Here is a 27,113-nt window from a genome sequence, read left to right as displayed (position 1 = left end):
CGGCGTCGCCGCGCGAACTTAGCCTGTTAAAGGGGCCTCCTCCAGTTAACGCTCAGCTCAGGGCGGGCTCAGCGCGGGACACCCGCGCTCGTGCCGGGGTCCGGCTCCGCCGCAGGTTCTGAGAGAGCCGGTCGAGACCCCGGATGCCGACCCAACACAGGCAGGCGCCGCAGTCTTTCTATCAGTCCTCGGCCCCGCAGGCGCGCTAGGCCCGTGAGGGAGTCGTCCCGCAGCCCCCGCCTCCGGGGCGAGGCAGCTGAGAGGCGAGCTCCGCGCTGCTCAGCCTTCTCAATTCCGAGAAAGAAGGAACCGGCAACTGTCGGACCGGGTTGGAGGAGGCGCTGGCGCCTCTCAGGCGCCGTAGGAGCCTGGTGCGTCCTTAGCTACCGTTAGCGCGGGCTTCCCCACTCAGGCTCGCTAACTCCCGTCCACAGGAGCCAGTGGTTGGTCACGGGACCTGTCAATCGGCGTGAGTTGCTCTACGATTGGCCGGCAGGACTGGAGGCGAAGAACGGTTTCCTCGTGGCGGGGTACTCGGTCGGGTGTCGTTCGTCCGCTCCAGGTGAGATACCTGCGCTCGGGAGAGGTGGCCCGGGCTCCGCGGGGCCCCGGCGCGGCCCTGGGACGAGCCAACCTGAGTGCTATGTCCCCGCCGCTGCCGGCTCCCCTCCGTGCGGCTCCGGCCCAGGAGGTGGCCCGCCGTCCTGCGGCCGTTTGTCCTGGGCCCGGGCCTCCCAGGTCCTCCGTGTCTCCGCCTCTGCCCAGCCCTTCCCGCGCTCAGTCCTCCCCTGGAGTTAACTGTGCGCTTTATCCATTATTATTGCCTGCCCTCCGGGAAGGTGAGCTCTAGGACCGAGGCCGTGTCTTGTTCAGCTGCGGACGGTGCCAGGCACGTAGGAGCTTTTCAGTAAATGTGGGATGAATGCGTGAGCTGTGGGTACAGACCACGGGTTCCCGACATCTTCACTTGGGTGTCCCAAGCACGACCGGCTTTCTCCTTCATTTTACCGTCACCAATTTTTCATTTCCAGAGAATGGCAGTGGCCTGCGTTGAAAACTCGTGATGTGGTCTTGATGCCTTTCATTCCCTCACCTCATCACCCAGTAAATCGATGGTAGTTTTTTTTTAAAAATATATTTTATTGATTTTTTACAGAGAGGAAGGGAGAGGGATAGAGAGTTAGAAACACCGATGAGAGAAACATTGATTCAGCTGCCTCCTGCACACTCCCCACTGGGGAATGTGCCCTTGACTGGAATCGAACCTGGGACCCTTCAGTCCGCAGGCCGACGCTCTATCCACGGAGCCAAACCGGTTAGGGCTCGATCGTAGTTCTATGTTGAGTTTTTCCTTATGGGTTCCCCTCGCCATCTTTCTGCCATTGCTTTAATTTCAGACTTCATAATTTCTTGCCTGGGTCACCGTAACCTTTCTCTCCCCATCTCCCCTTCACCCTTGCCCCTTGGAGTGATCTTCATAAAATGTGTGTCTGGTCTTGTTGCTCCCGAGATAGAGGTCATTAAAGTGAATCTTAGGGATGAAATCCAGACTACTTGGGCAGGTATAAGGGGCCCTGGGAGTTATGCCCAAGGGCTGTGGGCATCTTTGACCTGTGGTGGTTCTGCCTGGAAGGCTTTATTCACTCTACAGTGCCTCTGCTGGTGCCTCCTTGAGGAACCCCTTGCTTTCACCCTCTGTTACAGCAGCCATTGTCCTGGGTATTGTTTAGGACAGTGGTCAGCAAACCGCGGCTCACGAGCCACATGTGGCTCTTTGGCCCCTTGAGTGTGGCTCTTCCACAAAATACCACGTACCCTAATTAAGTTAATAACAATGTACCTACCTATATAGTTTAAGTTTAAAAAATTTGGCTCTCAAAAGAAATTTCAATCGTTGTAATGTTGATATTTGGCTCTGTTGACTAATGAGTTTGCCGACCACTGGTTTAGGATGCTGATGCAAGAAAAAGACGCAGTCTCAAAATGGCTCTGACGGCCGATAAAGTCATTGGCCCCAAACCTGCAGTCCAGAGGAAGGTAGATTTTAGGATGGGTTCATTGGTGGTGCACAGTGACATTCTTGCCACTTTCTACTCTGCTGTCCACGTGTGGGCTTCATCCTGAGGCAGGCTCTGCCCTTGGTTGTACAGCAGTGGTGGGGACAGTTGGGGCTATTTGCTTCCTAGCTTGTGTTCTAGTGGCACAAAGATGGTTGCTTCCAGAAGTTCACCCATAAGAGGAAGGAGTGCTTTCCAAAAGCTCCCTGCAAAGCTCTCCTTGTTTCTGTTTGGTCTGAGCAGGGTCACTCACACCTTCTGGAATCAAAACTGGCAACAGGAATAGGATTATTCTAAGGCACCATGAAGTCCTCTCTGTTCAGCTTCCCATGATAATCCCCCTTCACTCTGGTCCCCACACCACCACCCCAACACCAAACTGCCATTGCTTCAAAACACACACACAAAACTTCTAAATACCTAGGCCTGGACTTGCACACACTTCTGGTTGCTGTTTGACTCAAAATTAACCCTGAGAAAAGGAAGTGATCTACAAGTGGTGTGAAGTCAAGCTCTGTGCTCAGAGGCCAGAGGCCCTGGGAGGCTTGAGTCCCTGGGGTTGGGATATGCTGTGCAGTGCCAAACTGGCCCATGAATGACCACAGACAGTGCAGAAAGCACAAAGGGAAAAGGATTTGTCTTTCCCGCCTCTGCTGGTTTATCAATTTAAGGCTAATTATTTCTTTCCATGAAAGACAAAATTTCTTGCCCTTATGGAGGCTTCACATTTCCTCCCCCCTCTCCTGGTTCTTGTTACTTTTACAAAGTAAAGTTTTGTAACATTTACATTGTAAGTCTGAAGCTGTAATCAAGTCTTCTGTGTTTTGTCTGTAGATTGGTTGAAGAAGTAGAAAACTAGGATCATGTCATAGTTACTTATTGTAGAAATTATTAGAGACATTAAATATTGCTACCTGAACAAAAGCAATACATTCTGAGCGTTTCTTATTTAATTTCGTTCTAGCTTCCTACTCATTCAGGTATTGCTTTTCAGGATCCCATGCTGGATGTATACGTGTATATAAAACGTCTCTGAATTTTTAGTACGTACAGTTGTCTCATACAAAAGGATAAATGCAGTATTAGTTGTGCATCATAACAGTAAAGTGAACCATTTAAACCCGCCACCCAAATTTGGAACCAGGGGACCCTATGCCATTGTGTCCTTCCTCACCATGCCAGCTTGTTGCTGGACCCACAGAGGAAACCTCTGCCTGAAGTTTGGATGATGCAGGCTCTGGGTGGGCATGTCGCCCGGGCCCTAGGACTCCTCACTTCTCAAGCCCCTGGTCCAGGCCTCTAGGCGGTTTTTCTGTACTGTAGTTACATAAGATGGAGCCATTGGTGGAAACCCAGTGAAGGCCATGTGGAATTTTTCTGTATTTTTTTTTATATCTGCATGAAAATCCACAAATATCTAAAAATAAAAAGTTCAAGACATAAATCTCTGCTGTGGTGCATCTCTAGACTCTCAGCCTTGGCCTTACATTGCTATGTTATTAGAAGCTCCGTCAACCACTTGATTCATGGCATTGATAACGTTCCTCTTGACCTGAGAGCATTTTCAGTTCTGTGACCTGTAGCCCAGTCTTCCCCTCGGCCCTCTCCCACTCTGGTCCGTTTTCCCCTCTTTTTCTTCCTTCCCATCTCTTCCTGTGTATGCCACTGAAGAGCTCCTTTTAGCAGGACTTTGGTTCAGCTATCCTCAGGTAGGTTTTGACCCAGAGGGCAGTTTGGGGCTGAGCTCAATGCAGCCTTGGGAAGAATTACTTGGTTAAACTGTCTTCACCTTCTCGCATTACAGGTATTGATTAGGGTCTCCTTGTTTTCTAGTTGACGGCTGTTCCCACGGCCTACCATCTCTCAATGGAGGACAGAGACTCACCCGCCTTGGAAAAGGACTGGAAGTGTCTGTGTAGGACCCCATCCTCATTGGCACCCTCCGAGGGCCCTGCTGTGCAGACCTCCCCCCAGCTCAGCAAGTCTGTGTCCTCGGCCCACAGACACCTGAGCAGAAAGAATGGGCTCTCGAAACTCTGCCAGAGCAGGATGGCACTCTCCGGTGACTATCTCCTTGTGGTCATGTGGGCATCTCATCTCTGTTCTTGCAGAGACAGGTGTAGGTTTAGGTGCTCTGTGTGCGCTGGCCAACTATGCCGCACGTCCTTCCTGATGTGTCTGTTCATGAGATTCTTAGGCAGGAAACTCTCCTTTTCAGGCAGCGGCTGGAATTCTCTACATTCCAGGGTCAAAATATTATCTCTTACTTCAGAGTGTGGGGAACACTCTCCTGGGCTGGGCTGCATTGCAGGTGAGACACAAATTTGCTAGTTTAGTTCAGCCAGTACCTACTGACTGCACTGCAGGCTCAGGCTCTCCTGGACCCGGGTAGAGCAGACCAGGTGGGGACAGCCAGCTTCACAGCTGAGGTGGGCGGGGGTGCCAGAGCCCACACACCCATGGGCCCAGACACAGCGAGGAAGAAAGTGTTGCTCTGCCTTTGAGGGACTTGTTATCTGCAGAGGATGGGGGGGGAGGGCAGGGGTGCTACTTCAGGAGACAGCAGGGTCCACCCTAGAAGTTGGGTGGGCCTGGAACACAGGGATGTTAGGACAGTGGAGAGATGGCAGGGAGCCAGAGATGGGCTGCAAGGGAGGGAGTATGAGTCTGGTTTTGAGGAAAGAGCAGTTTGACAGAGGGGACCTGGGGGTCATGAGGCAACCACCCCTCAGGACTGGGCTTCAGCCAGGTGCGCTGGCCCAGGGATGGGTCATTCGGGAGCAGAGGCAGAGCTGGCGCCACAGTGCCTGTCCCAGTGTGCGAGGTAGTGGAGCTGACCTTGGGTTTCTGATCTGATGAGGCCGCTAACTGAGAAGGTGGAGGCTCCTCAGTGAAGGACCCAGAGGGATTAGGAGGGTGACTCTTGTTTGGTTTTTGATCCCCTAGAGGGAGGGACTGACAATACTGACAATACAGGGGCAGCCGCTGGAGCCAGGAGGGGAGCAGAAGTTCTGAGGCTGACTGAGCCTTCGCAGTGGTGAGAGGCTGGGAAGGGGAGGGCCAGGGTGCTGTACTGAGGGCAGGTACTGTAGGATGTGGGAGCAGCTGGGGGGAGCCACTGGAGGTGTTGCCAAGAGCAGACTTTCTGGAGGTGAGGAGTGACCGTTTCAGCAGAATGGAGGGAGGGGAGTGGAGACAGCAGGTAGTACTTGAATTAGTGAACTTCTGGGAACAAGGGATAGGGCAGCAGTGGGTTCTGGAATGACGGACGTGGGAGAGTGCCCCTTGGCTGGCTGGTGGGTAGGGACCTCAGAGTGTTATTTGCACCGAAATGTTGAGCTCTGAGGTACACAGCTCTGCTGGCTATGGAGCCCCTGGGGCTGGCTTAGGTGGACTGGGGACTATTAGCACATGAATCAACTCTACAGGTTAGTCCTTTTGCAGGGGTTGGGGGTGAGGGCTGTGGGCTTTGTGTGTTTCAGAAGCAAGCTCCTGGCAGCCAGGGACTCTAAAGCTTCCTTTTCTTTCCAGAAGACAGATGGACCTCCTATTGTCTCTCGTCATTGGCTGCCCAAAACATTTGCACAGGGAAAGTGCAGTGCCCAGCCATGGCCGAGCAGGCGGACCCAGCCGGCTTCCTGGGCAGCACGTCCTGCTGCTCACTGCTGCGCGGCTTGTCCTCGGGATGCTCCACGCCCCTGCTCCCGTCCCCTGCGGGCAACCCCAACAAGGCCATCTTCACGGTGGACGCCAAGACCTCAGAGGTATTTGCTGTGCTTTGTGATGCAGCCATGGGTTTGGGGTCTGTGCCTTCAACCTGTAACCTCAATTAGAGGTATTTGTGCGTTTAAGTGCAATTAGAAAAATGTTTGGTTTTACTTCTATAGTAACAACAGAGATATGAATTCGGAGACCTAAATGTGACTCAGTCAAGCACATTGGCTCAGGGAGAGGATGAGGCCTGTTATTTACTTGTGCTTGCTGAAGTGTTGGCTGAACTGAAATAAGAACAATGTTCAATATTTGAGCTAAATATGTTGGCATGAATGCACATTTTTATACACAAAGAACTGAAACTGTTAGAAGTGTGGCGCATGTCCCATTACTGCCTCCTGGTCTTGATGACATGCCCATCTTGTCAGGGGACATTCTCGTTTCCACTCGGTCAGACACAGAGTATCTCTGTGTGAGCCTGCCCATGGTAGATGGAGGGGAGAGGATGGGCCTCCCTCCCCTGAGGGTGCCCAAGCCACCTTCTTCTCACTGCTCCGGGAGTTGGAGATGCTGCTGGTGATGCTGGTGCCTTCGCTCTGCCTCACTCAGATCCTGGTTGCCAACGACAATGCTTGCCGGCTCCTGGGATACAGCAGCCACGATCTGATAGGCTTGAAGCTCACGCAGTTCTTCCTGAAGCCAGACTGCGATGTGGTGGAAGCGCTCAGCGAGGAGCATGTGGAGGCTGACGGCCATGCTGCTGTGGTGTTTGGCACAGTGGTGAGTCCGGGCTTATGGACTGGCTGCCAGCTGGAACGTGCAGCCTGGGGAGCAGCAGGGGGGCGGCGAGGACACCACAGGAACAGAAGCCACTGCTGCTGGCCTGGCGCTGCTCATTTGGGAGCAAGCCTGACAGCATCTGCAAACCTGCAGGCACCACCTCAGGTTCCCAAGAGAGAAACATGCTTTTACTGTTTGGTGTTATTGGGGGTCTGGCTTGTGGGATGTGTCCAGCCTCGCTTTTGATGGGTTGAACTGCATGTTAGATGGTGAGCCCTGGGTCTCAGGCACTGGAAGATTAGACGAGATCTAATAGACCAGAAAAATTACTTCTCCTAGGGACTGACTGCTGAGAAGAGGAAGATATTCAGCATGTATTGTGTCTGTTTCTTTAAGAAATTACAGATACCGCTGATAATAAAATCTACTCTTTTGGTAGAACTTTCACTCAAAGATTGTAAAGTTCAGTGTCAGAAACCTTGTTTGTACTTTATTTACACAAAGTACAGGCAGGTGAGCGGAGCTTGAAAATACCACGTGCTTGGAATGGGGCAGGCCTGGCCGGGGGGGGAGGGGTAGGCTGCAGGTGCAGCTTGTCCCTGTCCACAGGTGGACGTTGTGAGCAGAAGCAGGGAGCGGATCCCAGTGTCGGTGTGGATGAAGAGGATGAAGCAGGAGCCCCGCCTGTGCTGTGTGGTTGTGTTGGAGCCAGTGGAGAGGATATCAGCCTGGGTCTCTTTCCAAAGTGATGTAAGTTTCACGAGTCTGACCTCGCATCTTCTCCCCAGTGCATCACACACACTGTTCCTACCATGTGCCTCTAGGCAGCAACAATGTGAGGGTTCTGGAGGTTGCCCCATCTGCTGAGTCCCTTAGTAATTGTGTCCTTGGGCAAGGAACCTTATCTCCCCATGCCCAGTTTCCTCATCTGCCAAATCAGGATATAATTGTGACCACTCATGGCATTGCTTTAACACTTCAATAAAATAGTATATGTAAAGCCCTCAGGATGGTGGCTGCACAGCAGATGTGAGCTGTGGACGTGGTCATCATACTAGCTGATGAGCTTCTGCAGTGTGCTGGGATTTGCAGATCCCTCCAGATTGAACAGTTTAGGTCCATGTGGCAGGAGGAACCAGCTGACCTGTTGTTAGAAGTCCATTTGTTATGTACCTCTTGCAGGAGGAGTAGCTTGAAGGTGTCACTGAGGTTCAGTGAAGTTTGAAGGTGAAGTACAAGAAGCTGTTATTACAGCCAGTTGGTGTAGCTCAGTGGTTGAGCATCAACCTATGAACCAGGAGGTCACGGTTTGATTCCTGGTCAGGGCATGTGTCTGGGTTGCGGGCTTGGTCCCCAGTAGGGGGCATGCTGGAGATAGCTGATCAATGATTCTCTCTCATCATTGATGTTTCTATCTTTCTCCCTCTCCCTTCCTCTCTGAAATCAATAAAAATATATTTTAAAAAAAAGAAAGAAGCCGTTATTATAACACTGGCTTTTCCTCCAAGGGAACCATCACATCGTGTGACAGTGTCTTTGCCCATCTGCATGGCTACGAGTGTGGGAACGAGGTGGCTGGGCAACGCATCACAGACCTGATCCCTTCTGTGCAGCTCCCTGCACCTGGCCAGCCTGTCCCAGAGGTGGGGCCCTGACCTCCTGCCCTGCCTTCCCTGGGAGACTGAGGGAGGGAGGAGGGTGCAGGGGATGAAGGGGGTGCAGGGAGCTGGATGTTGAGGTGACCCCATGCAAGGCATGTGATAGATGATCTAAAGCAGCAGAGACTCAGAGCTCAGTGATGAGATGCGATCTGTTCAGTGGTGCATCTTTCTTTCAGTATCTCAAGATTCAAAGGTCTGTTGGAAGAGCCAAGGATGGTACCACCTTCCCTCTGAGCTTAAAGCTGAAACCTAAGCCCAATAGCAAGGAGGCAGAAGCTGGCCAGGCGGCCTCTGAACAAGGTTACTCGGCGTCTATCTGGGTGTTCTCCACCATCAGCGGCCTTATCACCCTCCTGTCGGACGGGACCATCTATGGCATCAATCACAGCTTCGCACTGATGCTGTTTGGTTATGGGAGGACCGAGCTCCTGGGCAAGGTGGGCTCTCCCTGCATGGCTGGCCACTCCCCTGTGGGGAAGCTGGTCTGGGTCTCACAGTGAGGGTGTGCATTGGTCCCTGGTCCTGTGCTTCCATGTCTTCTAGTCCGGCTGCTGGCTTTACTCGGCATGCGGGCCGAGAGGGATTCCTTGCTCACGGTACCACTCCCCTGCTTGATTTTTCTAGACCCCACTGAGCATTTTGACCCTCTGGACCATCTCCAGAGCCACCCTAGCCGAGGGAGGGAGCTCTTGCCTCAGAACTTCATCCTGATCGAGTCTGGTCTAAGAGACTGGACTAGGGTGTGTGTCACAGCTGTGGGCATTTGTTCTGAACCCTCAGGTTGGGGCTTGTCTGCTTCTCCCCTGACTGCCCCGGGAATTATCGGGGAAGCCTGCTGTTCAAAGGAAGGTGTTTCTGTGACATTCTTCCTTGGTTGTGCTCTCTCTCAGTTCCTTGCACATGGGAGGTAGAAGTCCCCGCACACCAGGGGCCAAGCTCCAGGGGTGGTGACTACCCCTTTTTTCTTACACAAGACTGCTGAGTGGTCCTGTGCCAGTTATTGCAAACAAACCTCCTCAAACTTAGTGCCCAGGTGACAATCATGTGTTCTGGTTATAAGTCGGTCTTTTGAGCTGAGTTGTAAGTGGAACAGCCATTCTGTTCCATGTGGTGTTGGCTAGGGGTGATGTCCTCCCCGGGCTCAGGGTTCAGTTGAAGTTAATAGAGACTTAGTTGGCATGATTTTTTTTTTAATTACTTTATTGATTAAGGTATCACATATTTGTCATTAACCCCCCCCCCTCCCCCCAGTTGGCATGATTTTTGGACAAGGGATTCTGCAGGAATGTTGAGGACAGCAGGTCCCTTCAGGGAGTGTGTGTGTGGGTGAGAGCATGTTCTGGATTCACACGACCAAGGGCAGCCTGGGAGTCAGGGCCACATGCAGATCAGAGGAAGTGGCTGTCCTTGCAGTACGGGGCCCAGGACCCTCACACTGGGGCCATGGCCGGTGCAGCGCATGCCCCTGCTGGATTCTGGGGGTCAATTTCCTACTGCCCGAGGCCCTTTGTCCTTTTATGCCAGGACATTGGAGTAGGAAGCTTGTAAACATGGGCTCCCAGGCCTGAGGAGTACTTGGGGCAAATTCAGAAAGTGTGTAGATACTCGAATAATTAGCTTTGGAGTGTGTTAGTTTTCTCTTTTTCATAAGAAAAAGGCAAAAAGTCATGAATTCCATGTTGAGCATTAGAGGATTTCAGGCCTTTCAGGGAAATCTGACTCAGTCTCCCTCACCTGAAGGAATGATACCCCAGAGACTGGGCACCTTGTTTCCGTTCCCCCTCTAGGAGGGATGGTGGGTGGTGCAGCAGGTCTGGATTCTCGCCTGTTCTGAGTGCTGCTGTTTGTTTTCTAGAACATCACTTTCCTGATTCCTGGTTTCTACCACTACATGGACCTTGTATATGAGGGCTCCTTACCACGGCCAGACCTGGTCAGCCGCCTGGACACGGGAAACCAGAGTGGGCCTGAGGAAACAACTGTGGACCCCCTGCAGGGCTGGAGCACAGCTGAGGGTGAGCCTGGGGCCTCCTCCCAAGGAGCCTGCCTGAACCTCCATTGGGGACACGAGGGAGCTGGGGCTTGGGTGTGCCAGGTGGGATGGGGGGAGATCAGGGATTGTGTGTGTTGGATTCTGCGTTCTTCTGTTTCTGATGGGCCTTCAGTGTTTCCTGGGGACAGGACATGTGTATGTCTCACTAATGTGTTAGCAGGGAGAGGACCAGAACTCCCCCACGTGCCTATCATAAGTTCCCACAGGCCTGTATGTAGGATGCCGTAGCTAATTGACTGTCTTTTATAAGTAAGTCTGTGTAGCTTTATGTAGTTTGAGGTCTGATGTAGCATATCAAGTTAACCTGATGTAAAACAGTCACAGTAGGATTTCTTTATTTTAACTTTTTAAAAAATATATATTTTTTTATTGATTTCAGAGAGTGAGGGAGAAGGGAGAGAGGGATAGAAACATCAATGATGAGGGAGAATCATTGATCATCTGCCTTCTGCACACCGGACACTGGGGATTGAGTCCACAATCCAGGCACGTGCCCTGACTGGGAATAGAACTGTGACCTCCTGGTTCATAGGTCAATGCTCAACCACTGAGTCAGGCCAGCTGGGCTAATTTAATATTTAAAATACTCCCACACCTGCACCGAGTCACACTCTATGACTTTGTTAGTGTCCAGTGAGGACTAAGAGCTCACGGCTCCTGCCCTGAGTGAATCCTGCCCTGGAGCTCAGGGCTGTGGCAGCAGCTTTAGCTCTGGTTGAATGGGGAAGGAGTGGGGCACTCTGCGGCCTCCTGGGTGCTCACCTTCCCTTGACAAGGAACAAGGAGTTGCACCCCACACATTCCCTGGCAGTCTTTTCACTGCCTTCACTGGGCGGGCTGGGTGCAGTTCTGGAATGCTAGCAGGAGTCAGGTCACAGGCCTGTGTGGTCATCTTAGGGATGGTGTCTTTTATCCCGAGTCAGAGTGGAGCCCTAGGAGGGCTGTGGGCCGATGAGGGACCTGTTCCAACTGCGGTGTTAGTGGGACCATGCTGGCCAAGTGCAGGGCCCAGGGCAATACAGCAGGGTGGCAGAGGGTGCTGGCCTGGACTGGGTGCCTGTGAGGTGGCTAGAGGTGACCGGATCCGGGACAGCTGTGGGGCAGATGGAGTTTAGTAGATCAGGTTATCTCCCGTTCCCTCATGCCCTTGAGTCACTGGCAAATGAGGAGGTTTATCTCAGCAGGGTTGCTTGCAAATGGGAAACACTCTTTTCTGCTGTTGTTGCTAGATCCAGGGGTTAATGGCATGCTCGCTGGTGACCACATGCTGCCCCCAGACAGGACCCCAAAGCCTGCGGGAAGCCAAGAAGCTGTCACAGGGACCCAGACCCAAGTGGACACTGGAGCCCGGCTCCCGTCTCCCCTCTCATCTCTGCCCACTCTGGGGTAAGTCCTCTGCAAGGTGCAGGTTACTTGATGCTCCCTAGGAGCCTCTGTGTGACTACCCCCATTTTACCTGGAAGGAAACATTTAGGTAGGTTCCAGGGAATTGATATGAGCACAGTGTTCTCATTTTGAAAATTATATGAATCTGTTCTCTTTGTGTGTGTGTAAAGTAACAAAGTATTTTATTTAAAGGAAGTACATATTAGGGAATTTGGAAAAATGAGAAATGTAGAAATAAAAAATGCCGTTTTCAGTTACCGCATCCTATTGTGCATAGCATTTTGGTGTGTTTCAACCAGTTTTATCCTTAAAAATCTGATGCGTAGCACACAGTAATGCACCACACGAGGGTGTGCGTGTGCCTGGCCTTTCTGCTCTGCCCAGGACTCAGTGCCCTCACTGCCCTAGGGCCTGGATGCAGGTCACAGGGCTGTCTTTGAACTTGACCTATGCATTCCCTATGTCTGGTTTCTCTTGCTCATTGTTGTGTCTGGGAGATTTATCCACATAATTGTGTTTTCCAGTCTTCTTACAATTATTTTAAAAATATGTAATATGTGAATGAATGTGCACTTTTCAAAAGTACAGAAGAATAATGGCAAAAAGCAAATGTTCGGTGACTATTTCCCAATCTTTCCAAGAGGGAACCACTGTCAGCAGTTGCATTCTTCCCAGGGACCTCAAACTTTTTAAACGGGGGGCCAGTTCACTGTCCCTCAGACCGTTGGAAGGCCGGACTATAGTTTAAAAAATACTATGAACAAATTCCTATGCACACTGCACATATCTTATTTTGAAGTAAAAAAACAAAACGGCAAAAACACCCGCATGTGGCCCGCGAGCTGTAGTTTGAGGACGCCTGTAGACTGTTTCCCTGTGCACTTAAATGTAATATACATGTGTGCTCATGTAAAGCTGCTCTGTTCCTTTAACAAAATAGATCACTGTGCATGTTGTGCTCCTTGTGTGCATGCACACATGCACACACTCATGTATACAAATAGGTTACAGTGTACATGTTGTCTTCCATGTACACGTGCACACATGCACACACCTGTGTGTCTTGAAGATCTTTCTCTGTGGGGCTACCTCAGAACCAGCTTTCTGTGTAACACCAGAGTTCAGGTAGATGTTTTCTTGTTGACAAGTGTTCCAGCTGTTTCCTGTCCTTTGCTTAGGCTCCCTGGCTTCTTCCATAACTGTGGTGTCCACTCTTGGTGTTTTGAGCAGTTAACCACTCTCTCCTGGCTCATCCACAGATGAGGAGGGAGGCTCTGCCCCAGCAGGCTGTGTGCTATGGGACAGGGTCTGAGAGTGCTTGCTGCGGGCATCTCAGATGGTAGCATGTTCCACTCTGTCCTGAGCTCCTCAGGGCCCTGGACAGCTTGTTTTCTGGGATGTGATTATGCAATGAGGGAGTCCCACTAGATGAGCCAATCCTATGTTTCAGTCAGTTGGTGAGGAAGCAGAGTGGGACCCTTAGAGTGTAGATCAGATGCTGAGACCCTGAATGAGGCACTCAGAAGCTGGGGGAGGGCGGGTTGTCCCAGGTTCCCACAGCACCCACCACTGGAGGCCCTGCCATCCCCCTGTTCATCATGGCTTGCAGACTTGGCAGTCAGGGAGCAGGCAGGGTAGGGAGGAGGATAGGGGCCTCCCCATACTTCCTCACTTCTCCATGGCCAGAATTTAGTGACAAGGTGAAACCTGGCTGCTGAGGAGGTGCAGATGAAGGAGGGACAGTGCAGAGCTTGACCCTGGACCACATGGGAGAGGTTGCCCACCCTGCTTGATAAGGGCAGTGAGACCCTCCTGCCTCAGCTGCTTTCCTGAAGATGGCCTGCAGCTCCTGAGACTGGCATAGGGCGGGTCTCTTGGCATCAATGGATGGATGGAGTTGTAGGTGTAACTGTAGCGAGAGGGACAGATACTTGTTGCTTGGCCTCTGCAGATCCTTGTCCCATCTCTCAGGTCCTTGCAGCAACTCCCACTGCTCCTCCAAACTGCTCGCCATTCCCTCCTCCTGGAGTGGAACCCATCCTGGAGTGGGGTCCTTTGTCTCCTGTGCCTCTCTGTGAACCTCTGGTACATCTACCACATCACTGGCATGTCTGCCTAACGAGGCTGGGCATGGCCACCTCCAGTGGTCTTGGTGCCTGTGTCGCCTGGGGCTGACATCGGCCAGACCACCTGGAGGGGTCTTGACCCAGATCTCCCCACGGTTGCTCTATCTGTATGGTGGTAGCCTCTTCCTCAGTGGCCACCCCATGCTGAACATGCTCGTCGGGGGGCCAATCAAATCCCTTCTCCCTTTGCTCCCGCCTTCCGTGAGGCTGCTATGTACTGCTGACAACCCTTTAGCACATGGTCCTGGTGCTCTGTGGCTTTGATTGCTTAATCATTGCTAAACGTGAATTTATCTGAAAAATATGTGTGTTGGCGCTTTATTTTTTAACTTGGTTACAAAATTTAATCGTTTTATTTTTCTGTCATAAGTTTATGTTGTTAAATGCTTTGTACTTTTCTGTAATAGAAGGGAAGTTCACATGATCTCTGTTTTTGATTCTTTTGTGGCTCCTAAGTAACTGTGCTATTTGTATTGTAATCCCCAGGGGGTATGGCATCTCAGGAGGAAGCCCACCAGCCCAGGAACAGTCATTGCCTGAGGACCAGCAGGACATCCCAGAAGGAAGCCCACCAGCCCATCCCCAGCTGTCATCACCTGAGGACCAGCAGGACACTGTCCTGGAGAAGCAGGAACCTACAGGAACAGAGAGCCTCAGCCAGGAGCTTTTGAGGGGAAGCAGGTCTGCCTCAGTGGCCATAAGATGCTTTGCTTCCTGTAAAGATTCTGAAGCTCTGACCCCAGCTGAGGACAGGCGCTGGGATGAAGGGTGTGGCCTGTCCCAGGAAGCACAGCTGGAGTGCATGGGTTTGAGCACTGCCAACCATCAGGCTGATGCTGCAGGACAGCTGGCAGGGGTGGGCCTCCCAGTGCTGCACCCTGGGTGTGGGGCTGAGTGGAGCACATCCCAGGGGAGCCCAGCTATGGCCGCCAGTCCCTCGGGGACAGCGCGACTCTCACTTTCCATACCTGCTTTGGAGGAGCAGTGGCTGGGAGCGCAGGACGACAGGGAGGAGCTGCAGACTTGCTTACTGAAGGAGCAGCTGTCCAAGTCGAGCTTTGGGAGACCTCAGGACATCTCCTCCATTGAGCTGGTCCCGGCAGAGCATACCCCCTTCTCCGCCCCTGTGTCGCTGTGTGACCTGGGAGGCAGAGACCTGTACAGCGGCCGCTCTGGCAGCTCCTCAGCCTGCTATGCCTTAGCCACAGACCTCCCCGGCGTCTTGGACACAGTGGAGGCCCCAGAGGCTGACGGAAATTCCTTTTTATGGAACCTCAAGGAAATGTTTTACAGCCGGTGGACAGACCGAACTTCTTCCAACTGTTCCTGTGCCTCGTCTGAGCTCGTGGGGACAGCCTCCCCTTCCCTGGCTGGCTCCGATGTGGATGTGAGCACTTTGCATGGGCACAGGGCAGAGGTTCTGGATGACAGGGAGCTGTTGTTGCTGACTGGCACTTATTTCAGTCATGGTGAAGGCCGGCAGTTCTGTGAGACCCATCTGGGCCTCATTCAGACAGAACCATCTGACACCTCAGAATGTGAAGATGTGAGTGGCAGAGAGAGCCCTGGCTGTGTCTTTCCCAGGTTGGGATCCAGCCCCATGCACATGTGCCCGTTAGAGGAGCCCAGGCCAAGCATCCAGGTCACCTCCACGCCTGTGAGAGGGGATAGCTCGGCGACATCCAGGGCCACCAGCCTGCAGCGGGAGATCCAGGAGGGCACCTACTTGGGGAGCTGCTGCCACAGAGACGGCTCACTGCTGAGTATGTCCTGGGGGGTTGTTCCTAGAGTGCAACCGGGTGCAGGGCATCCTCATCCCAGGGTCTGATGGCTCTCCACCCTAGTAGTTTTGGCAGAAGTGATGCATTCAAGGACATGAAGTTACAACTTACATCTTGCACACCAGGACTATAGTATGTGTTCTCAGGATGGGGAGCCCAGGCCCGCTGGGGCTGCAGAGCAGGGCGGGGTGACGTCCAGGGCCAGGCTGCTGTATCTCTGACTGGCATCGCTCTGGGAAGGTGTAGGGATCAGGCTCATTCACTTGCCTCTTCGAGGGTGATTGCTTTCCTTTCCTTTTTTTTTTGATCCTCACCCAAGGATATTTAATTAATTAATTAATTAATTTTAGAGAGAGAGGAAGGGAGAGAGGGCCAGAGAGGGGGAGAGAGAGAAAGAGAAACATCAATGTGAGAGAGAAACATCACATTGCCTCCTGTACTCGCCCAAGTGGGAATCAAACCCACAATCTTTTAGTGTACAGGACGATGTGCCAACCGAGCCACCTGGCCAGAGCTTACTTTCTTTTTAATTTTCCTAATTACTTAATAGGTCATATTATTTTAGCCAGTTGTTTAGGGTTTTGTGTTGTTGATTCCTAAGGCTTTTTCCCTAAACTTTAAAAACTTATTTAAGTAATACATAAGTTATTTTAAAAAATATAAACAGAAAATAAAATCATATGTAAACAACTCTCCCCCCATAAAAACCTCTTTTTTGGGTATAGGACCTGGAGGCCGTGTGAAAGTGCATGTGTGCACAAGCGCAGAGCATGTGTTGTTCAATGTAACTCAGGGCTCACAGTCCACACATGTGTGTGCTTCCGCTGGGTCATTCACATTCCTCCACTGAGGCAGAGCCTCCCCATGTTGGTCTGTTGAGGGCAGATTTTCCAGGCTTTCCTGAGTTGGCAGGTGGTTGCAGGTATCCCTGAAGTGCTTCCCTTGGCTCTGGCTGCTGCAGAGGTACCAAGCCGCTGGCTCCACACCAAGTGGAGGTGATGCTGTCGCTGTGCTCAGCCTGGTGCTCCCTGCCCCCCTGCCCTGGGTGTTCTGTACGGTTGTGCTGCCCAAGGTGTGTGCTTGTTTCATCATGATGTCGTCTTGGTGAAGTCAGTGGAGGGCTGTGCGTTCTCGCCTTCCCCTCAGGTGTTCAGTTTGAGGTGAAGCGGGTAGAGCTCCAAGGCCCTGCTCCCCTGTTCTGCTGCTGGCTGGTGAAAGACCTCCTGCACGGCCACCAGGCCTCGGCCACTCGTACCCAACTGCTGCTGGCCAGCCTGCCCAGCTCCACGCACTCCGCGTGTGAGCATCCTGGACCCAGCCCAGGGGAGGTGGGTATGTGCAGCTTGCTCTGCCTTGCAGTTGCCTGTCTGCATGGAAGTGTCTTCCTGTCGGCATCTCTCTCTGTTTCTTCTGGGAAGGATGGGAGGAGGCTTTTTAACTCTGTCTTCTATTGTCCTGTGTACTAGTATTAATCAACATGTAGGGTTTCAATCTGCATGTGCCCATGTGCAGGATGGGATGTGAACATGCTTCAATGTGGGTGCTAGTTTGGCTCTCAGGCTGGGTTCCCAGGGCCATGGGAGGAATGGGCTACACAGGGGTTGTCCCCACAGCTGCAAGGGATGGTGGGGTAATGCACCCATCTGCTGCTGCCTCCTTTCCGATGGTTGCATGTGGCCCCTCATACCTTCCTTCACCCACACAGATGCTCAGAAGCAGACCGTGGTTTGAGGAGCCCCCCAAGGCAGGAGAGTTGGAGGGGCTGGCAGCCTGTGAGGGTGCATACTCTCACAAGTACAGTACGCTGAGCCCACTGGGCAGTGGGGCCTTTGGCTTCGTATGGACTGCTCTGGACAGGGATCAGAATAAGGAGGTACTTGGGCCCTTGGGGTAGGTGGGGCTGGACCACCTTGGGTGGTCCCATACCTCTAGTCCTCATGTCTGCGTGCTGAGACTCAGCGGGTAGTTGTCCTCTGTGTGCAGCACGCGGCCGACCCTGCTTGGGGTCTGGGTGCTGGGAGGAGGTCTCCTCAAAGCAAACACACTCAGCCCTGGCCGTCCCTCTGGCTGCTTCAGACACCATGAATGGCATCCATGCTCCTTCATGCACCAGGGCTACATCTTCTTGACTTCCAGGTTCAGACCTGCAGGGTTTCTTCCCTGGCTGGTGATCCTGGCCATTTCACATATTCTGCTGCTGGATGAACCTCAGAGCCAGGCCTGTTGAGAGGTGACTGGTAGTTGCCAGTGTGTGTGTGATTTGGGGATGTGGTGACAGTGCTACCTGTCCCTGCGAACAGTGCCTGGTGTCCCATGCCAGCCTACCAAGTCCTGGGAGGGCCATGCTTGCTGGAATTGATCATAGCTGCATGCCTGGGCTGATGTTTGGTCAGAAGTCTGCAACTGTCTTCCTGCTTCTGACAACTGTTCAGCGGGTCCCTAGATGAACGATCATTCCTCTGTGGTCATGACAATTGTCTCTCCTTTTCTGTTTGTGTCTCCTCAACTTTTCTTTCCCTCCTGTAACTGGGGCAGGACCTGCAGAGCCGGTGAAGTGACAGGTATGCCACAGGTCTCCTGCTGTTTCCCTGCCCTTCACAGACACCCCTTTTATTTCTTGATGGATACCTTTTGTTTGAGGAGATTTTGTTTTATTTTCAGTTCATTAAATTGTTTAAAGAGTGAGTGTTGAGTTTTATGAATTGTCTTTTCAGCATCTGTTGAGATGACCACGTCTGTGTTTCCTTTACTTTACTATTACACTTTCAGGGGACTATCATTCATTGTACTCACACCACTTTTCATATATTGATTTTGTGTTCATCAACCTTGCTGAGCATGACTAGTCTCAGAATCAATGTTGATGACGGTTTTTGATTATTTTCTAGTTCTCAGGCATCTAGTTCTATTTTCTTGCCCAGAACATCCAGTTCTCAGTTGAGAAATCAGGGTGAGACAGGGTGTTTTGGGGAGCGTCTGCTCTGAGGTCTCCGGGGCCTCCCTTTCCGGCGAGGCTGTGGCTCCTCAGCCCCTGGGCTCTGCGCTGTCCCATCCACCTACTGTCCATGTCCTTGTGCCGCAGGGGCACATTATCGTGTTCTTTCATGTCCCTGGGGCCAGGGGATTAACGTGGGGGTCCTGCCTGCCGCTGTGAGCCGAGTGTGGGTACCAGGTCCCACGGGGCAGCTTCTCCCCTCTGCTTTCCTCATAGGTGGTGGTGAAGTTTATTAAGAAGGAGAAGGTTCTGGATGATTGTTGGGTCGAGGATCCCACACTTGGAAAAGTTACGTTGGAGATATCAATCCTGTCCAGGGTGGAGCACGCCAACATCATCAAGGTGGATAGTGGTTCTCTTTGAGAGACGCCCTGATGGGACTCACGGGAGCATCCTAAACATGTCTGAGGCATCTTGGCAATGCCGGACCCGCATTGTCTCTTCCCAGGTCCTGGACATATTCGAGAACCAGGGCTTCTTTCAGCTGGTGATGGAGAAGCATGGTTCTGGCCTGGACCTCTTTGCGTTCATCGACCACCACCCCAGCCTGGATGAGCCGTTGGCCAGTTACATCTTCCGACAGGTGACTCGGCCTGGAGCTGTGTAGGGAGTGTGGGCTGGGGCGCTTTGTCCTGGAGGCTGCACTCAGCCCTCTCTGAGTTGTGTCTAGCTTTCAGTTTTTGAGAAGATAATTTTGTGGTTGAAGTAGAAAAAGTGAGGTTGGGAAGGAAGGATGAGGCCAGATACCTGGAATGATTGGGGAGGTAGGGTTAATGATTAAAGTTTATTTACGTACATAGATTATCCACACCAACCTCAAGTGAGCCAAAAGAGATGTCAGACTGAGCTCTTCGTCCTGCAGGTTGGATCTGGGTTTTTGCCTACAACCAGGAAACCACTGCTAACTTGTGCAGCAGCAATCATTTTGGTGCCCACACCATGAGGCTGTTAGGATTAAATGAGAGAGCACCTATCTCTAAGGCATATGTGCAGCATGGCAGCCTGGAGGGGCATGTGGACAGGCGTGCAGCAGGGAGTCCTGAGGGTGATGTGTTGCAGGATGTCCTGTATGGGGCGGGAATGTGAACAAGGCAGGTTTGCTCTTAGACTAACAGTCACTTGGGAAGTGACTCAATTTCTAAAGACAACTTCCCTGAATTGACATTGCTTCCTCAAAGCTATAAACTCCCAGAAGTTACTGGATTTCTGAAATTAAGTTTCTGAGGCACCTACTTATAGTTTCAGGCACCGTGGTTCTGTGCAAGGAATGTTACCTCTCTTCCAACCATGTTGGAAGATCATATACTTGTCTGCTTTACTTCATGGTGAAGATTTGTTTCTGAAATCTTCGTGGTAAAACGAGTGTCTGTCTGAGGTAACAGTAGTTACTTGTTAAAAGCTGCTGCCTAGCCCGGCCGGCGTGGCTCAGTGGTTGAATGTCGACCTATGAACCAGGAGGTCAGGGCACATGCCTGGGTTGCAGGCTCGATCCCTTGTGTAGGGCGTGCAGGAGGCAGCCGATCAATGATTATCTCTCATCATTGATGTTTCTATCTCTCCATCTCCCTTCTTCTCTGAAATTAATAAAAATATATTAAAAAAAAAAAGAGCTGCCGCCTAACTTGTTAATTCTGGGGCTACTGATATAGGTGATTACAATGTTCGATATTGTACAATTTTTGCAGCAAGTATCTGTAGCCCATTAGTAAATCTATATACATAATATAGTAAACAGTGTCATTTTATAGAACTATTATTATCATATCTAAATATGTATACATGCCTGTTATTAGTGTGCTGCTTGCTTGGTTGGGGGGTGGAGGGATGGTGAATGGGGCCTGTGACCAGCTCTCCTGGCAACTAGGACACTGGGGACCAGCAGCAGGTCTACTTTTTGTCCAGGGTCAGGTTCTCTTACCCCTTTGTAGTTATAAGCTTGATGAAACTTTCCTTGTTCAGATGAAATGTGGTCTGTTTCCTGACTGGGCCCTGATATGTGTGTGTGAACGTAAGTGTGTGCGCTCATGTATATGTATGCATGTGTGTGCGTGTACATGCATGTTGTAAATACATGCTTCAGTATATAAATATGCAGGTGTTTGCATACATGTATATATACCGGTAAACACATTTACTGATTGTTAGTTAACCTATCATTAGCCATTGCTTCTGGTTCAAAGATACTCATTTGTAAATAAAGTATTGTGTCTGATGATCAAAGTGACTGAATACATCCATGAAATCACAATGCTGATGGTACAACTGGTGTCCAATTTATGAATGCAGCCAGAAAGTACGAATCTACTTCAGCTTACCGAACAGCTTCCTTTGTTGGTGTCTGTCACCAAATGGGCAGTGTGGGCCATCCAAGATCCAGGGGACAGCGGTGTATTATAGTAACTTTATCCTTTCAGAGTGCAGGCTAACACCTTGGGCTCATGGAAATTAGCCGATTCCAATGGAATTACTCTGAGTCCATGTGGCTGAGAGTCCCACATGCGTTGTAGCCAGTGTGGCTGCTGCAGCTTTTTGAGAAGCCATAGGGCCCTGAAATAATAATTTGGGGATGTGGCTTCGTACTTAGCTCTGCTCCTAAACTGCTGCGTGAACTCTGCTGAACCCAACGGCCAGACTTGGGCTTTCTCTGGGGCCACTTCCCATTAGTGTCCACCCCACACTCATTCAAGTGCCACCACATGCCTCTGTAGCTTCTGCTTGTGATCTGTCTTTCCTCCCGAGATGGTCATGGCGTGGGTCGGTGTGTGAGTGGATGTCTGCTGGGAAGTTTTTGTCAGTAGCACAGAGGGAGAGAGAGGACGTAGAATCATGCATTTGTGTGGGAGGAAAGTGGGCAGTGGAAGGTATAGTACCAGTGATGTAGGTGAGGAGCCCTGTGGTCTGCGGCTTGGCCTGCTACCTGTGGCCACGATGCTGTCGTGTACTGAAAAATGTGAGAAGAGGGCAGATCCTTGGTTGTGTCCATGTCACAAATAATAACAATGGTGCAGTTTTTAAAGTCATGTGTTCTCGTTTGCTGTTTGTCGGGGAGACATGTGCCAGCCGTGGTGAGCACACTGCCTGGAAGCGCTCTGCCTCCGTGTTGGTCGGGTTGTGTCTGTAGCATCCAGTGGTCTTTCCTGTCACTGTTTCATCACGAGTTAGAGAATTTTTTTTTTCCTTCGTTGTTGTTTTCTGTTTTGCTTGTCAGTCCTTATTTTAAATGCAAGTTTTGAGTGAACTGCTTTGTACAAAACCCTTTTGCCTCTTGGTTTCAGCTGGTGTCAGCGGTGGGGTATCTCCGCTCAAAGAGCATCCTTCACCGGGACATCAAGGATGAGAACATCGTCATTGCTGAGGACTTCACCATTAAGCTCATAGACTTTGGCTCCGCTGCCTACTTGGAAAGGGGCAAACTGTTCTACACCTTCTGTGGGACAATCGAGTACTGTGCTCCTGAAGTTCTCATGGGGAATCCGTACGTATTACACCACTTGGCCTTGTCATCTGTGAATTTTAGGCAGGGAAAATGTGTGATAAGGGATAAAGGATGATATTTGGAAAGTGGGCAAATGGGCAAAGGAAGGAAGGTTGGCCAGGGAAGCTGGGCAATGAGTACAGGATTCTCTATATTAATTTCTCAACTTTTGTTTATGTGTGCAGTTTTATACAATTAAAAGTTAAAAAGATAAAGGAATCCCAAAAGACGGGACTCTCCAAATAAGCAAAGAGGAGTCTTGTTTGGGCTTATTTTGAGAACAGAAATAACAACCTGTTCCCACAAAACATGTTGGGCTGCCATTGATACAGCAGGGAATCAGTAACAGAGGCAGAGCTGAGGCAGCACTGTGCCAAGACAGCACCTTGGCTGGAGGTGCTGTTGTGATTTGCTGGGAGAAGCAGGTCCTGGGGGTGCGGGCTGCACTGCTGTCTGTTCGGGAAGCCTAGGAGCTTTGGGGCAGCCTGAGCAGGGCCTGCTCTTGGGGACTCAGGAGAGCAGAGAACAGTGATTATTGCTCAGGTGTTGCTGGGGCTTGAGTGCGAACAGTTCTTGTCTGCTTCACACACACGAATTTCCATGTCATCCACATATACTAGTACTAGTAATGAAGTGGACTTATTTTGGTCAGATCCAGATAGCAGGTATTTTCCTGCAGCACCTACACATATGTCAGAGGTCTAAGGAGACTGTGTCTGCAGGTGCCTGTGACTAGAAGGACAGATGTCAGTGTTGTGTGGGCCTCCCTGCAGTGCTGTGCTACACTCTCAGAGCCCGCCTCTGGTCCTGTTCTCATGTGACAGGTGTGTGGAACATTCAGCCAGACCTGGTCAGAGCCAGAATAGAACCCAGGTGGCCTGAGTCTGGAGCATTTGCTTATGGGCACTGCTGTCTCTGTGCCATGCCCCAGGCTCCCAGAAATCCCCTGGCATTGGTGTGAGATGTGACTGGCACTCTGTCATAGTCTCCTCAGGTCACGTTTCATTTCAGAGTCAGGCAGAGAGGACTGCAGGATGCTTACGTGGAGTCTGCTGCCCTCCTGATCCACACACCAGGCTGGCCCTGTGAGCAGAACGACCAGGCTTTTTGTCCACAGCAGAAGGGGGGTGGGGGTGGCTAAATAAACCATCTCCCTGTCACCTCTGTGCACATCCAGAGCCACAGATAATGACATACTTGGGGAGGGGATCATCCACGAAGAGCCTTTAAGATATAATTTGGTTACTCTGGCACCCCAGAGTGCCAGTGGCTGTTGTCCTGTGGTGACATCAGTGTTGGAGGGGTCTTTGTGTTCACAGGACCATGAATGTGCTGGTGGGTGGCTTGTCTGCCCCACTCTTACCCCATGCCTCCCTCCCCAGGGAGCCATCCTCCCATTTTCTCCCGGTGGTCCACCCAGTATCATTTCTGCTCCTTCCTCCCCAGCTGGGCTGCGGGTGTCCTCCGAGCTCTGTCCTCCATCCTGGGTGCTTCTCCCATCTCATGGGCCAAAAGACTTCTGAGCTTTGATTCTAGATCCTATCTTCAGGAGCTTTGCTTCCTCCCTCATCATTTTCATGTCTGTCCACTGGAAGGTTCAGCAAACTATGGCCCTGGGCCATATCTGGCCCACCACTTGTTTTTATAAAGCTTCATTGGCACATAGCCACGTGGATTGGCTTATTTATGTCTGTAGCTGCTGCTGTGCTGCCATGGCAGAGAGAAGGGGTAGCGACAGAGGCAGTGTGGCCTGCAGCCCAAATCTATTCTCTGCCATCTCTGAAGGGAACACCACTCTGTTCTGGAACTGCCTGTGGTTCCCCATGGCCCTGCTGCCTTGCACTCTGCTGTGCCTTCTGTCCATCTCCACTGGGAAGTCCCCCACACCCCTAGGGGGATGCTGTCTCTGATCCCTGTGCCGTGTACATTGTCCCATCCACTGGTGGGCATTCCGTCTCCTGAATTAGTCTCTCAGCTGCCTGAGCACCATGGCTTTGTGTCTTCTCCCTCTTCCTGGCACAGAGTGGTACCTGACCGGAGCAGATGTACCGATATTGAGGATGTGGTCAGGAGCATGTCGAACCTCACTGGGCACCACCTTGGGTGACTGGGGACTTGGGGCTCACACTCCTTGACTGAGCTGCTGTGTGCCATGAGTGCTGTCTTCTGTCAGTTACAAGGGTCCGGAGCTAGAGATGTGGTCCCTGGGAGTCACGCTGTACACGCTCATCTTTGAGGAGAACCCCTTCTGTGAGCTGGAGGAGACCCTGGAAGCTGCAATCAACCCCCCGTACGTGGTGTCGGAAGGTGAGCAGGGCTGCATCCCTCCCTACCTTCTGTCTCCCAGAGCCTTTATCAGAGCTGATGACCTCACCTTCTTTCCATTTCTCTCATACTTTGTTTTTTAATCATTATATATTTTTATTGATTTTAGAGAGGAAGGGAGAGAGACAGACAGAAACATCAATAATGAGAGAGAGTTATCGATCAGCTGCCTCCCACATGTCCTCTTCTGGGGATTGAGCCTGCAACTCGGGCATGTGTCATGACTGGGAATCAAACCGTGACCTCCTGGTTCATGGGTCAATGCTCAACCACTGAGCATACCGGCTGGGCCATTCCTCTCATACTTTGATTTGAACAGAAGGATGATTGGGATCTGACTTTAAAACATCACGATAATCATATTACTATGAGCTTCCCCTTTGGATCATAGGGTCTGTCTTCTGAGAGTTAGACATTAATGCTTGTGGGTTTCGCCATGGCAGTGACCATCAGTGGGGAGGGGGGAAAATTGAGGGACTCAAGTCCCAGGAGCTCCCATGGAAGGAAGCCTGGGGGTGTCTGTCACACCTCGAGCGCTCCGTGAGCTGGCAGTGTGAGCTTGATTTGCCTCTGAAGTGAGGACCAGCATGGGAGGCAGATGTGGACTTGGTAGCTGGAAAGGACTTCCTGAGTCTGCAACTGGCCCACAGGATTCTGAAGTCCCTTCCAATTCTGACAGTTTGTGATTCCATAGTTGTCACTTATTGTTACGAGTATCAAGGTGACCAGTATCTTCATGCATGAAGTCTATGCCTTGATTCTTTGCTTGGGTTAGAAGCCTGTGTCTCAGTTGGCTCAGGTGGCCATGATACTCACAGACAGGGGGCTCAAACAGAAACCGTTTACTTCTCAGTTTAGAGGCTGGGAGTCTGAGGTCCAGGCACTGGCCTTTTCAGCTCCTGGTGAGAGCCTCTTCCTGTCTTACAGACAGCAGCCTGTTCTGTGTCCTCACGTGGTAGAGAGAGGGACAGAGTGAGCTTTCTGGCCTCTCTTGCAAGGGCACCAATACCATATGGGGCCTCATCTCATCACCCTGGTCACCTCCCAAAGGACCCACCCCCTCTTACCACCACCATGGGGCAGGGCTTCAGCATGCACTTTAGAGGGGTCACAATCAGCCCCCAGTGACCCAGGAGAGGACTGTAGGGTGCTGCTGATCTCTGGATCCTAGTACTCCTGCGGCCCTTTCCTGTTACACCCTGTGTCATTCTGGGCTCTGCAGTCACAGCCCCTGAGAACAGACCATGGTTAGGGATTTCTGCATAATGAGTGATGGAGGCAGGATCTCAAGCTCCCAGCTCTCATTTCAGAGTGACAGATGACTCTTGTAGCCTTTCTCAAAGCACAGCTGGAGGCCCCATGTGCTGAAAACCTGGAGTTGCTAGTTAAAAATGGGGGTTCCAGGGCCACATGCTGCCCAGTTGGAGGTGCTCATTGGGGCAGGAAGGTTTTGAGATGCCCTTCACTTGACCCCAGCCTGGACCACTGATGGTCTTCTGGCCCTATGCTTAGGGTGGGTTTTTATGTCCCCAGATCTCATGAACCTCATGTCTGGGCTGCTGCAGCCTGTCCCTGAGCAGCGCACCACCTTGGAGAAGCTGGTGACAGACCCTTGGGTTACCCAGCCCGTGAACCTTGCAGACTACACCTGGGAGGAAGTGTGTGGAATAAACAAGCCAGGTATGAGGTGTGACCTATGAACCAGATAGGGTGAGGAGGTTCCCCAGGCTGCCTTCTGGGTCTGGGGAGGCGGGGTAGCTCCCACTCCATGCTGTCGTGTCCTGGATTTACACCTGTGGAACAAATGGGGCTTGATTCTGTTTCAGAGGTCCCTGAATGCCACCAGGGTTCAGAGCTTGGCTGTGGTCCTTGGAGGGTGGGGGAGTGCCCGTGGACCCTGTGATGACATGGCACCTACAGAGGAGTTGAGCTGGGGCTTTAAGAGGTGCAGTAGGCAATGGTCTGAGTGGGCTGAAGGGGATGATAAGTTCACAAATAGTGAGTGCAGTACTCTGGAGGTGAGGCTCCTGGCAGCACAGCCAAACAGGACAGCTATATGGTCACTTCTCAGAGCAGGTGGGCCCAGCTGGTGTTGATGGCTCTGATGTAAAAGTCCCACAGCGCCTCAGCAGTCCAGGAACGCTAGGGCTTCGCCAGTTGGATTCTGAAGAGTCCTTCTGATGTCTTTCACTCCTATCCAGAGAGAAGCAAAGTGTTTGAGAATCATGTGTTGTTAGCATGTGATACAATGTCTTCTTTCTTCAGAAAGTAGAGTCCTGTCCACTGTGAGTCTGGAGACGGAGAGCAGGAGCCCCAATGAAGTGACTCAGCATCCGGAGCTGGGGGCGCCCCCTAACGGTCCTCATCCATTCAGGAAAAGTAATTCTCAAGATTGAGCCCAGTTCATCTAAAAACTCATGTGAATTTGATAAATGCTAGAACAAAAGCCAGTGGTGCTATATTATTTTAGGTTTATAAAATAGACATGGAGTTCGTTTTTTTTCATGGCCTTGGAAAAACATTGTAGAATTCAATAGTTGAATACTATGAAAGGATTTTGAATCTGTGAACTTCTGAAAAGCATAAAAGCATTTTCAAATTCTCTCATACTTCTGTATATATTCATATGTTTTGTTTCCTCAGACTCAGTCTATGCTTATCTGATAGGTAGAATTTGTAGAACTGATGACCAGGGTATTTCATTAATTTATTTCCTTGAACATTTTCCAAATTAAAGCAATTTTGTTAGTAAAAATTACA

General features: G+C 51.2%; 1 protein-coding gene across 4 annotated transcripts; it reads left to right on the top strand.

The window, feature by feature from the left end:
- The first annotated feature begins 420 nt into the window (after positions 1-420).
- Positions 421-27,042, top strand: PASK (PAS domain containing serine/threonine kinase). 4 transcript variants are annotated; one of them, XM_079782867.1, is made up of 19 exons: positions 421-562; positions 3,891-4,119; positions 5,589-5,821; positions 6,381-6,551; positions 7,161-7,301; positions 8,060-8,194; positions 8,389-8,649; positions 10,068-10,227; positions 11,495-11,651; positions 14,264-14,458; positions 15,362-15,540; positions 16,705-16,886; positions 17,264-17,431; positions 18,770-18,895; positions 19,002-19,136; positions 21,829-22,028; positions 24,202-24,335; positions 25,887-26,033; positions 26,619-27,042. In XM_079782867.1, exons 2-19 carry the CDS (start codon positions 3,924-3,926, stop codon positions 26,747-26,749), a joined length of 3,051 nt encoding a protein of 1,016 aa, XP_079638993.1. In that variant the 5' UTR covers positions 421-562; positions 3,891-3,923; the 3' UTR covers positions 26,750-27,042. The 4 variants fall into 4 exon arrangements, with proteins under 4 accessions (XP_079638993.1, XP_079638992.1, XP_079638990.1 ...); XM_079782866.1 differs by having other exon boundaries at positions 15,071-15,540; XM_079782864.1 differs by having other exon boundaries at positions 14,264-15,540.
- Positions 27,043-27,113: the final 71 nt, after the last annotated feature.

This window comes from Cnephaeus nilssonii (assembly GCF_951640355.1).
Source record: "Cnephaeus nilssonii genome assembly, chromosome: 10".
Classification (NCBI taxonomy): Eukaryota; Metazoa; Chordata; class Mammalia; order Chiroptera; family Vespertilionidae; genus Cnephaeus; species Cnephaeus nilssonii.
Note: the sequence above shows the minus strand (reverse complement) of the source record. Positions and strands in the feature narration are given on the sequence as shown.

Bases quoted from the DNA above. Each gene is read 5' to 3' on its own strand.
- PASK (XM_079782864.1), top strand. From the start codon at position 3,924: ATGGAGGACAGAGACTCACCCGCCTTGGAAAAGGACTGGAAGTGTCTG. The intron at 4,120-5,588 runs GTGACTATCTCC...TTTTCTTTCCAG, and splicing joins GAGCAGGATGGCACTCTCCG to AAGACAGATGGACCTCCTAT. The intron at 8,195-8,388 runs GTGGGGCCCTGA...TCTTTCTTTCAG, and splicing joins CTGGCCAGCCTGTCCCAGAG to TATCTCAAGATTCAAAGGTC.